Raw genomic sequence first — 13,610 nt, 5'->3', positions numbered from 1 at the left:
ACAGAAATAAGGTTGAAGTGTCTCAGATCAGATAATGGAGGTGAGTATTGCAGCAAGGCATTTGAAGATTACTGCTCCTTAAATGGGATTAGAAAGTAGAAGACAATTCTAGGAACTCCACAGGAAAATGGTGTGTCAGAGAGAATGAATAGGACTATCATGGAACGCATGAGGAGCATGTGATTCCATGCTGGATTGCCCTTACTTTTTTGGGCAGATGTTGTATATACTGTTGTCTATTTGATAAATAGAGGACCTTCAACCCCTTTGGATGGTGGTATTCCAGAGGAGGCATGGACTGGTGAAAAGGTAAATTATTCTTTTCTGAAAACCTTTGGTTGTGAAGCTTTTGTCCATGTTGATAAAGAAAACAGAACCAAGTTTGATGCTAAATCTCGGAAATGTACCTTCATTGGATATGGGATAGATGAATATGGCTATTGGTTATGAGATTTTGAAAATAAGAAAATAACTAGAAGTAGAGATGTTATATTCAATGAGAAGGTTATGTATAAAGAACAAATGCAGGAAAAGAAGCATGAACAGGACAAGCAAGAATATGTGGTGTTGGATGAGATTCCTGAAAATGAAATGCCACAGGTACCCGATGCTTAGCAACAATAGAATGTCCCACAAACTCCTACAAGTGTTAGACATTCTACGAGGTCAAGTAGACCCCCTGAAAGATTTTCTCCTTCTTTGTATTCTATATTATTAACTGATTTCGGTGAACTAGAAGAATATGAAGAAGCAATGCAGGTGGATGCCAAACAACAGTGGGAGCTAGGAATGAAAGAGGAGATGGATTCCTTGATGGAAATAAGACTTGGGACTTAGTCCCTTTACCTGTAGAAAAAAGAGCCTTGCCTAACAAATGGGTTTATCGGCTGAAGGAGGAGGAAGGAGGTCAGAAAAGATATAAGGCCAGACTTGTGGTAAAAGGTTTTGCACAGAAAAGGGTATAGATTATGATGAAATATTTTCTCTAGTTGTAAAAATGACTTCAATTAGAACTGTACTTAGTCTTGTGGCTGCAGATGATTTACATCTTGAACAATTAGATGTGAAAACAACTTTTCTCCATGGAGATTTGGAGGAGGAAATTTACATGTTGCAACCACAGGGATATGAGGTCAAAGGTCAGGAGAACTTGGTGTGCAGGTTGAAGAAAAGTCTGTATGGCCTAAAGCAAGCACCCCGACAATGGTATTTAAAATTTGATAGCTTCTTGGCTGAACGGTGTTATCATAGATGTCATTCTGATCATTGTGTATATTTTAAGAGATTTGATAATGGCAGTTATATTATCCTGTTGCTTTATGTTGATGACATGCTTGTTGCTGGGTCTAACATGCAACATATAAATGATCTAAAATAGAAATTAGCCAGGTCATTTGCTATGAAGGATTTGGGTGCAGCTAAGCAAATTCTCGGTATGAGGATTACACAGGACAGGAAAAATAGAACCTTGAATTTATCCCAAAGTGAGTATATAAAGAAGGTGTTGAAAAGATTTAACATGCAGGATGCAAAAGCAGTTAGTACACCTTTGGCTAGTCATTTCAAATTGACTAAGGAGATGTGCCCAAAGGCATAGGAAGAGGTTAATAAAATGTCTAACATCTCGTATTCATCAGCTGTTGGCAGTCTGATGTATGCAATGGAATGCACAAGGCCAGATATTGCACATGCAGTGGGAGTTGTGAGTAGGTTTATGAGTAATCCGAGTATGGAACATTGGAATGCTGTGAAATGGATTCTTTAGTATATGAAAGGAACTACTACGAAGGCATTATGTTTCAAAGGATCTAATGCTGCTCTAAGTGGATTTGTTGACTCTGATCTGGTAGGTGATATTGATTCATAGAGGAGTACTATAGGGTATGTTTTTACTATAAGGGGAACTATAGTCAATTGGATTTCTAGGCTGCAAAAGGTTGTTGCACTTTCAACCACTAAAGCTGAGTATGTTGCTGCTATAGAAGCCAACAAGGAAATGATTTGGTTATAATGTTTTCTGGAGGAATTGGATCAAACGCAGGAGGATCACACATTGCATATTGATAGCCAGAGTGCCATTCATCTTGCGAAGAACTCTACTTTTCATTCAAGGACAAAGCACATTCAGCTCAGGTACCACTTCATCCGGACTGTTTTGGAGGAGGGTCAGTTACGGCTTGAGAAGATTCACACAAGTGAGAATCCTGCCGATATGTTCACGAAGGTAGTTCCACAAGAGAAGCTGATTTCTTCATCAATTTTTGTTTGTCTTCTTGATCGATAATTGTGGAATGTATACCAGTTGAGTCCTGGCGTTTTTTCTAGCGGATGCTGCATGTATAGTGGTGTCATGTAGTATTAGTCTCCAAGTGGGAGATTGTTGAAATGTGGTGACTGATCAGCAAAGTACTCTACACTTAGCATGTATCCTTGCCAGGGTTTGGGGCCAGGCCGGGCCCTAGGCAGGGGTTCGGGGGCAGGAGCCCTCGAGAAATTTTTTTTTTGGTATTTTTTTGATGAAAACCGACATTGTAATAAAACCCTAAAAAGGTCAACTTTGTTTTTGCCCTAAAAACGCATGTTATAAGTGGTTGGGATGCTTAAGGCATTGTAAGGTTGATGTACTATTTTTGGTGGATAAATAAGAAATATTGGATGACTGTGTATGGCGGACATAACCCATTTTGGGTGAACCACGTTAAATATTTGTGTTATATGTGTCCTATTTTATTTCTTTATCTTTTGTATTTAAATCTGCATATAATTGTTAGTTCATATTTGCTTCGGATCTGCTTGAAACCCTAACAATTTGATCATAATTAAGTTCAACAAATTGAATATATAGGTAATAGGACCTATTACATGCTATTTAAGAAGCCAGTATGGTTGTAATTAGTTAATTTCATGTACTTAGAATAGGAATTTCAAATTTAGCATCTACAAATTTTTTAATTAATCATTTAAGACACACGACTTAAAGGGATTAGCCTAATTAGGATGTATATGGCTTAAAATGATAGGCCTAATTAGGATGTATGTGTCTTAATACCATTTGCCTAGATTATAGGATGTATGTGGCAAGCAAAGGAAATAAGAACTACTTTAAATATAGGACACACATGTGGCTTAAGGGGATCATTTTAAATAAATAATTATGACTGGGGTCCCCTTAAGACACGTGCATGTCCTAATTTTACATGTATCTTAATGGGATCCCCTTAAGGCTTGGTCAAGTAATTCTATTTAATTTGATCGTAATTAATTAATTTCATATATAGTTAATAGGACCTATTATGCTATTTAATATATGGCATTTAATAATATATATAGTTAATAGGTCCTAGTATACATTAAAATGGGTATGATCATAATAGTATGTTTTAAGAGGGGTGATGCGGAGCATCATGAAAACATCAACCAAATAGCCATTATCAAATATTCTCCATATATCATGCATTAAACTTGAATGTTTTAAACCCTTCATCTATTCATTTCTTGCAAATGAAAACCAAGAATTTGTCCAAACTGTGAAATTTACTCTATTCTGGTCATGAAATTACAGTCATGAACAGTCATTAATAACTCTTAAAATATGAATCACCTAGACAATCTCTCTGGTCAGATTCTATAAATGGTAGTTAAAAAACTTTTCTCCAAATTATAGAAAGATCCAACGGTTAAATCCAAAGTTATGATGATGGTTCCAAAACTGGTCACCGTGAATCAGGGTTTTGGGTAGTTCCAAACGGTTTTCACCAAAACATTCATAACTTTCTCAAAACTGAATGAAATAAACTCAAACCAAAAGAAATGGAAACATTATTCAATATAATACACTATAATTATAGAAATACACTTGTTTCCAGGCTGTACATGGCTGTACCAGGCCTGGAAACAAGAGAAAAACTTCCAAGATCACAAAACAAGAGATTGAAAACAATGAAAATATGATACCAAAATGTTTCCAATGCTTTCCAATTCCTTCTCCAACTTTTACATCCACTTATGAATGATCATTATAGAGGTTTTATAGCCTTTTAATCTTCACATGGAAGTTACAACTACCCAACTTTCTGTTATGGCCATACAACTTCCTATTTTGATCTTTTTACAACTTTTGAAAAGTTGCATTTTACAACTTTTACAACTTTTGACTCAAATGACTTTAAACCTTCAAAATAACCTTCAAAACATATTAGGATGGAATAATAATGTATTTTTGTCACCATTTTATCCCTCCAAGGATATTTTATACAAATTTTACCAAATGACTAATTCAAGACCTTATTAGGACAACTTGGACAACTCATTACAATGGGCTCTTTTAGCCTTACATATTGATTCATATTGACTCAAAATGACATTACAAATGAAAATGATTTTTCCAAAATTGGTCACCGTGAATCAAGGTTTTGGGTAGTTCCAAACGGTTTTCACCAAAACATTCATAACTTTCTCAAAACTGAATGAAATAAACTCAAACCAAAAGCAATGGAAACATTATTCAATATACTACACTATAATTATAGAAATACACTTGTTTCCAGGCTATACATGGCCATACCAGCCCTGGAAACAAGAGAAAAACTTCCAAGATCACAAAACAATAGATTGAAAACAATGAAAATATGATACCAAAATGTTTCCAATGCTTTCCAATTCCTTCTCCAACTTTTACATCCACTTATGAACGACCATTATAGAGGTTTTATAGCCTTTTAATCTTCACATGGAAGTTACAACTACCCAACTTCCTCTTATGGCCATACAACTTCCTATTTTGATCTTTTTACAACTTTTGAAAAGTTGCATTTTACAACTTTTACAACTTTTGACTCAAATGACTTTAAACCTTCAAAATAACCTTCAAAACATATTAAGATGGAATAATAATGTATTTTTGTCACCATTTTATCCCTCCAAGGATATTTTATACAAATTTTACCAAATGACTAATTCAAGACCTTATTAGGACAACTTGGACAACTCATTACAATGGGCTCTTTTAGCCTTACATATTGATTCATATTGACTCAAAATGACATTACAAATGAAAATGTAATTGAATACTTATGAATTGATTTTTATCCTCTTATAGACTCTTTTTATACCTTTGTGTTAGGTGCTCCTGCACCAAGGGGTATAGTCGTCATTAGTTAATTAGTTAATTTCATGTACTTAGAATAGGAATTTTAAATTTAACATCTACAAATTTTGTAATTAATCATTTAAGACACCTGACTTAAGGGGATGGACTTATGTACACAATATATGAGATCTTATGTGGTCAAGTTGGGTCATAAGGGGTACATGTTGTGTACATAAATGTTAAAAAGATGGCATGTATGTGACAGGCCTTTAGGACCACATTGTGTTATAAGGGGTCACACATGTGTTCTAACACATGCGTGACCCCTTAGGACCACATATGAGCCCTTTTAACATCCTATATTTAGTGTATACAATATACCCCAACTACTAGGATGGTAAAAGGAGTCATATATGGTCCTAAGCGGTCACACATGTGTTCTAACACATGCGTTATCCCTCAGGACCAGATTATGACCTATTAGAACACAATGTGGTCCTAGTAAAGGCTTGTCACACACTTGCATGCATTCTAACTCATGGTATAATATAGACATGGCTCAAACTAAATTATAGGAAAAATGTGGCTTAAAAGGGGAATGGATTTGAAAATAGGAGATGGATTAAGGGCATACATGCATGTGTTCTACAATGTACATGTGCGACCCCTTAGGGTGAGCAGTGTGATCCTATGAGGTCATATTACACATATACACTGTCATAGAATGGGTTCAAAGCATGAGTTAGTTCATGTGTGCATGTGTGACAGGCCTTTCTAGGACCACATTGTGTTCTAAAGGACTGTCATATATGTGATCCTAAGGGACCGAACACGCATGTGTTAGAACACATGTGTGACCCATTAGGACCACATATGAGTGGCCTAAATTAACATCCTATTAGTTGGGGTATAATTGTATACCTCAATTAAGTTAGGATGTTAATATGGCTCATATGTGGTCCTAAGGGGTCACGCATGTGTTCTAACACATGTGTGATCCCTTAGGATCACATATATGACTCCTTAGAACAAAATATGGTCATAAAGCCCCGTCACTCATGCATTCAACCCCTTAGGACCATGTACATTTATGACCCCATGGGATCGTGCATAGTGTCTTAAGGGGTCATGTATGTGGTCCTAAGGGGTCACACATGTATATTAGAATGTGCATGCATGACCCCTTAGGACCATGTGGTAACACATGTACATTACAATGTGCATACATGACCCCTTAGGACCACATACATGACCCCTTTGGACACTATGTTTGATCCTATGGGTTCATATGTGGTCGTAAGGGGTTGGACGTGATGTGATCCTATGTGGTCATAAGGGGGTATGTTGTATACAACTTAGATGTTTTAAATAGTTTCATTTTTGTTGTAATTGTTTGGTTTTATCTTTCATTTTTATTTTTGTTTTGATCTTGTAAATTAAATGTTTTGGTTTTGTTTTTTTGGGGGGTTTTGGTTTCGTTTCAAGGTTTTCAACATTTTTATTAAATTTATTCGTTTAAAAAAAATCCTAATCTAATCAATTCATAAAAAAAATTCAAACTAAATTTAACTAATTTTTAAACTAAAAACATACTTTTGTAATGAAAAAATTAATATTAAGCTAAAAACATTTTTTTCTAACAAAAAAAATAAATTTAAAACTAAAAATCATTAACAAAAAAAAAAAATTTTAAACTAAAAAGCTAATTTTTTAAGTAAAAATTAATCTAAATATGAATTATTGAATAAAAATGGGTGTTGAGCATATCTAGAAGACTTGAAGGCGGGTTGCTAGCAATTTCTGGGAGGGCTCCACTCCTTCAATTGGGTTCCTATATGGAAAAAATGAACCCCATTTTGTTTAAAAAATAATTTATATATTCAAAACGGGATCCTGTGTTGAAATGAAATGGGATCCCATTTTATTTCAAAACGGGATCCTGTGTTGAAATGAAACGGGATCCCATTTTATTTCAACAAGGGATCCCGTTTCGTTTTCAACATGGGATTCCATTTGGAGTTCTAGGCTCGGGATCCTAGGGCCCATGGGATCTCATTTGGTTTTAGGCTTGGGATGCCGAGAGTAAACCGGATCCCGATTCGTCTCCTATTCTTTCTGCCCGATTTCCACTTTTTAACTAAGTCCAAAACTTCCACATTAAGTGGACACAACTTCTTGCACTTACCCTGTTCTTAGTAACTTTGATTCCTATGATGTTCCTGAGATATCTCTTTTGTAATGATAGAGTTCTAATTAAAATCTTTCCATAACATAAATTATCTATAGAAATTTTAAGATGGCTGATTTGGTAAATGATAAATAAGGAATGGCTTCTTTGTGTTGAACAGTTCTTGGGAAAAGAGGTGTGCTACTATATGCATACTATATTGGCCCTTTTTAATCCTAATATGGGTCACCATGAAAATGATATGAATTGGTTGACATGTAATAATATCTAGGTTAGTCCTAATCGAGTATATAAATTCCTTGATCATGTTATGATTCTTTCTCATTTTCCTCTTTTGGTAGACCCCTTGCCAACTTTTACTTTATCTATGCATTGTCAAATTAGGTTTAAGTTGTCAATTATCAACTTTAATTTTAAAACTTCTATTTTGACTTATCAATCCTTGTTGGTCCATATTTTTTTATGTGTAAAATCTGGAGGATATGCCTACTCAATTGACTAAGTAAATTGCTTGGTTGAATAGAGGAATCAAGAATGCCTCACAGGTTTTGCACATCTATGGCTTCTAGATACCTATGTTTTACTATTGTGCATAAAAGTATACAATCTTATATCTTTACCATGCTACATTTTCCCTTGAAGCTGACACTTTTACTTGTTCTCTATAAAACCAAGTGGCTAAACTCTACCAAAAAAAGATGATTATTGATAATCATTTTGTAAGAGGTACATACCTTAAAGATAAATTACACCTAATTAATATGAGAGCTCAAGCATATTAAAAAATTTCAAGCTCTTTGAGTTCATCATAATACTTAAGGTATCAAATAGATTAATGAGATCCACTATATTCTCAAGGAACCATTGGATATGCTATAGAATTTTATCAAGAATTATGAATAGGTTTTAAAGTCTCAAAAAAATCTCTTCTTCCCAATAATTTTCATATAATTAATTATTCCTCATTTTTGTCCTTAAGGAAACTGATTTTATGATGGAAAATGATAAGGCCCTTGGTTATGATGTCATTTCCTATTATTCTTTAAAGCTTGTTGGGATGTGTTACAAAGTACTTGCATAAAGTATATCTTGAATCAGATCATTATGATTTCTTACTAAATATTACTGAAAAAGAAAAATCAAATGCCTACCTAAGTCTAGAGATACAAATGATATCCATAATTTGATAATAACCACCCTTCATAATGTCTCCTATTAAATCATTGCCAAGTTGCTTGCACTAAAAAATTATCATCTTCTTTTCAAATTATGCATCTTGAGGAAACTAGATTTATTCTGGATAATACCAATTCTATGTGAGAAGGTATGAAATAGGCTTGGAGATATCATCAACATGCCATATTCATCAAGATTGATATTGATCAGATTTAGATAATTATATTGAGTGGCCTTTCATCTTGGCTCTACATAAATATTTGGGATTTGGTCCTCAATTCCAATATGTTCATTTGTAATGTTAATATTACTTGTTTTGTCTCATCATTACTAGTCACCAATCTAATATTTTTTGCCTCTTCAAGTCTATTTGCAAAGCATACCATTTAGCTTCAACTTTGTATGTGAGGGTTGCTAAAAATTTGTGTACATTCTCACACATTCAATTTCTCAAGGATTTGTTTTTAGATATTTCTCAACCGGATTCTTTAGTTTAGGTTGTTAATCATCATTTTGATAATTAATCTATTTCACACTTTCTTAGAGGAAGAATTTAATATTAACCACTCTTCAATATTTGAAATTCCTTAGAAAGCCTCAAGATTAATGTTACAAAAAATCCTTCTTAGTTCATATAAGTGGAAATGGATTGAGCATGATTTTATTTTTTTAAGAAATTATATTACTTTTCATTTTTCTCTTATAGCTTTGTGGAACATTGTTTTTTCTCAAATAGAAAAGAAATTAATTCATCTGGTTACTAAATATTTATTATTAGCATATAAGTTTTAGATTTGATTAAATATTCTTGTTGTCACTCATGTTTAATATTCTTCCTATTGGGGCCCTCTAAGGCCTCTTATTTGAAATTCAAAAATCTTCTTTAGGATTTTTCCTAGTCTTCCTTAAAGAATCATTATGGTTTTGACTAGGGGGCTTGGGAATATTTTTGTGTATGAATGATTTAGGTGGGCTGGTTTTAATATCCATTTAGCACAAGGGTTTGGCTTTGTGTACTAAGTAGATCATATGTGTGTCAGAGAGTAATGAGACAAAGAAAATTTTGGTTTGTCATCATATATCTTCTAGAGCTTCCCTACTATGAACCTATCTTGAAAGGTGATTAGTCTTCATAACCTTCTTATTCTAAAAAATGTGTTCATTTTTAAGACACCTTTATGATGAAAAGTATTTGGCATGCCTAGGATGCTATGAATCCATGACTTCTTTGGAATTGCATAGGTTTTTGTAATGGTTTTCTCACAAATTAAAAATATATTTCATTGTCTCTATCTTGTAGTGTCGAAATCACCCTCTTGCTAAGACTCCATGGGTATGTGCTTTAGGATATTTGGACTTGGATTCACAATTTTAAAAAATATTTTAGGCCTAAGCTTTTCACTTAGCATATGTATTTATTAGGGAGTTGTCATTGCCTTCATTAAAGTATACTCAAATTTGATATGCTTTTGAGGTGGAGATTCTTTTTAGTGTATAGAAGGATAGATATTTTTCTATTTTATTTATCATCATTTTTTATATTACTCTAAAGCTATGATTTGTTGAACTATTTTGTTATAGATTCTAGTTCAAGAAAATAAAGGTAAACTTAAGGCTACTTATTTATAGGTGTTATTGGATCATTGAGGTAATGTACTTTGTGCTATTTGCAAGGTTCATTTGATTCTTATTTTTTCTCAAGGAAATTTTAGTCCTCGAAGGTGTCATTGATGACACAATGTGGGTGGCTCATTTGGAACTTGTCTTTCCTCTTGTTAAACAAGAACATGCTTAGAAAGGATGGTCGTAGCCTATCTCTTGCCACTTTGGTTTGCCACCACCACATGTTGGTGGAAATATAGGCTAGCCTATTTCCAACAAGTTCTCTTGGAATTTTTTATTTATCGTAGTTTTATCACTGTTGAAGAAACACAAGAGGATAATGATAGTGATCGATGCGGCTTGCCCATTTTCGTTTTAAACCTTATTGATATATGTATCAAACCAGATGATTAGGATCATCCTCCTCTATTTATCTTATATCTTACCTCTTAATGACCAGTTGATTATTATCAGATGTTTTGTTTTAAACCTTATTGATATATGTATCAAACCAGATGATTAGGATCATCCTCCTCTATTTATCTTATATCTTGCCACTTAATGACCAGTTGATTATTATTTTTATGCTTTAATTCTTTTGTACTTCTAGTTATAATTCCCTATGGACTCTATGGGTATGATTTTTTCCATCCACCTTTCTTTTTTATTAGAGTAAAACAAGTTTTATAGGGACCTGAAACCCAAACAAAAAAAACTAGTCACCAAGGACAAACTAGATGCCAAGCCATAGCGGGCTAGTAGCAACAAAACAATAGAAAACAAGGTCAAACAACCTAAAGATTATACAATTTTTTTTTCCACCCACCTTTGTTTGTGAATATATATGATACTATTTTATAAATCATAGTATATACACTATTGAACATAGGAAAATAACCCGGATATGATAAACTTTAATCCTAATAATTTTTTATACAACAAAGAATTTCAACTATGATAATAATTTGTAATTCTAATTTATTTTTTTACTTTACAGTAAAAATTATTTCACTAATCTTTTACATATAAACAATACATTTGATGAATTACATACATTTTATAACCTTTTCAATAGAATTAGAGATCTGATTTACAAATTGATCTTTTTAACAAAATTTCAGTGTAAAAAAATATGCACACTGACCATTGAACGTATAGATCCAATTGCTAGTTTATACACTTCATATAATAATTATTGTGGGAAATAGGTAAGCATACATGTACCTAAATCAGTCATCTATCATGCACAACATTGGAAAATTATAGAGATGGATGTAATGACCAAGAAACATTCTGGGAGGATAATGGCAGAGCCCACAGTCGATTTCATAGCATAGCAAAAGCCTTCACTACGCTATAGTTTATTAAGGATTACATGGATGAAAACCACAGGCATTAGGGAATAAAAGACGAGTCATACACAACATTGGACACTTATAGAGATGGATATAATGACCAAGAAACATCTTGGTGGAAATGGCAGAGCCCACACTTGATTTCATAGCATAGGAAAAGCCTTCACTACGCTATAGTTTATTAAGGATTACACGGAAGAAAACCACAGGCATTAGGGAATAAAAGAGGAGTCCTAAACTACTCACGGTTGATTCTATTTCTCATTTGGTTCACGCTCCACAGTGTTTAAACAAGCAAAAGACCTGGATGGCAGTAAGACACAGGACAAGGGTTGCTCCGAAGCCTCCAACCACCAGCCATGGTTTTGAACCGTAAGCGTTCCAGAATTCAGTCCAGAGGCTTCTAAGAAGAATAGACCGACGTGTCTTATAGCAGTTGCTCAGTTTTTCCCTTGTTTCTTTGATGGATTTGCACGCTGGTTGGGAAATTGTGAGGTTGGAGACGCTCAACAGCTGGGTGACTCGTTTGCTGTACCAAAGATTACCAATAATGACGCCCTTCTGTCTCATCACATCTACTCCCTTGTCTGTTCGGCACAGCTCATACATAAACTGACAATATGCAGTCATTCTTTTGTGCTTGTAGTCTGGAGAACAAATCTCCAGGGCAATCAAATTTCTTATATATACTTCTGAGTCCACATCCAATTTCAGCGGCACCAAAGTGAGAGTTTTCCCTTCATATCTAATGTCGGTCACTTCTCTAGCATTGGTCAGGAATTTCACTCCTCCATTCTTTAATTCAACAGCAGATGGAATCTTGAGCCACCACTCCTTCCGTTGTTTGGAAGCTTTGACATTCTCACAGCTTCCTCCAACTGCAGTCGAAGGAGGTTTGGATCTCTTCCGCTCAATATGTTTTCGTAACTTTTCGGATTGTTGGAGAGGCCGTTCAAAACACGAGCACTGAACACCATTTGAACCTGTAAAACATGGGCAACAAACGTTTAGTTTCAATTCATTTCCAGTTTCCTCTTCATTTTCAGCTGTCACAGCTCCAAGGCACGAATGGTGATATATATCCAAGATATGGTTCCGCCTCTCCGATTTGGTCTTTCCACAAAACTCGAACGGCCGATGGTAGATTTTGTCGAACATGGTCCTCAGCAACTTGTCCAGTTTAGCGTTGGCCCTATCTGGGGAATCGCTCATCTCCATAGCCAGAATATCCTCCAAGACAAAGAGTGGTATTTGATTATCTAACTTGATTAAATCCTTCTTGATCTCGGACTTAACCCCAGGATTCTCAGACTTCTTTCCGAAAATGGGATGAAGCTTCGGCGGAAACTCAAAGTCGTTTTTGAAGGACATATCATCATCATCACCATCATAATCATCTTCTTGTACTCCAGAGAGGTGATTTCTGAAAAATTCAAGGATGAAACAAGCATCCCTCGCCACCATCCAATGCAGTACCTCACCATTGAATTGTGTTCCCTTATCATAGCACCGCTTTATCTCCTCTCCCCTACTTTTAATTCTTTCAATCACTTGCTCAAATTTAAAGTCAGAATTATCAGTTGCAAACTGAATTCTAAGAACCTCTCTTCGTACTGCATCGCTTTTGAATCTTTCCATTCCAGTGAGATGCTCTTTTCCGAAATGGCAAGGGCCAATGGAAACAATTTGAGGCACATACGCATCTTTACATTCCTCCAACAAGGCCTTTGATATACTGAAAATGCAAGGTGGCGCCTCATAGGGCTTAATCTTATGTCTGATATAGTCTTTAGCATCATCAAGCCATTGCTTCTCATCAAAATTCGACATTTTTAACAGCCTCAGCTTATCTCACTGAAGGCGGACCAAATCTGCTCATAAATATACAACACATGACTAGATTAAACCTCCCTCGGAACTGTTCGACCCTTTTTTTTCTTGGGGAGGTTTTTTCTTCAAGCGTGAAACCAGTCCTTTCCAAACTACACACCTAACTCGCTACTGCATGTAGTCAACCTTAACATAAGGACAAGGATAGGGTACATCGTCCGACAATAAAATTTTTTGCAAACCGTCACACTCACTCATTTTTGTGTGACAATTTCTCTTATCATTTTTAAAAAAAGATATCGGATGGAATCTGGGAGAAGTCGTACAAGATAATAAATTCAAACTGAATAAAGAATTGAATATGAGAGCG

The 13,610-nt window shown here is 34.7% G+C and overlaps 1 protein-coding gene across 1 annotated transcript; it reads right to left on the bottom strand.

Annotated features, from left to right (window-relative positions):
• Nucleotides 1-11,680: 11,680 nt before the first annotated feature.
• Nucleotides 11,681-13,240, bottom strand: LOC131079561 (putative UPF0481 protein At3g02645). The gene has a single exon (XM_058017543.2). The coding sequence runs from the start codon at nt 13,238-13,240 to the stop codon at nt 11,681-11,683; it is 1,560 nt and encodes a 519-aa protein (XP_057873526.1).
• Between the last annotated feature and the right edge of the window lie 370 nt (nt 13,241-13,610).

This window comes from Cryptomeria japonica, chromosome 5 (genome assembly GCF_030272615.1).
Source record: "Cryptomeria japonica chromosome 5, Sugi_1.0, whole genome shotgun sequence".
Taxonomy (NCBI): domain Eukaryota; kingdom Viridiplantae; phylum Streptophyta; class Pinopsida; order Cupressales; family Cupressaceae; genus Cryptomeria; species Cryptomeria japonica.
This window is presented reverse-complemented; position numbering and strand designations above follow the sequence as displayed.

Coding starts and splice junctions, on each gene's coding strand:
- LOC131079561 (XM_058017543.2), bottom strand. CDS start 13,240: ATGTCGAATTTTGATGAGAAGCAATGGCTTGATGATGCTAAAGACTAT.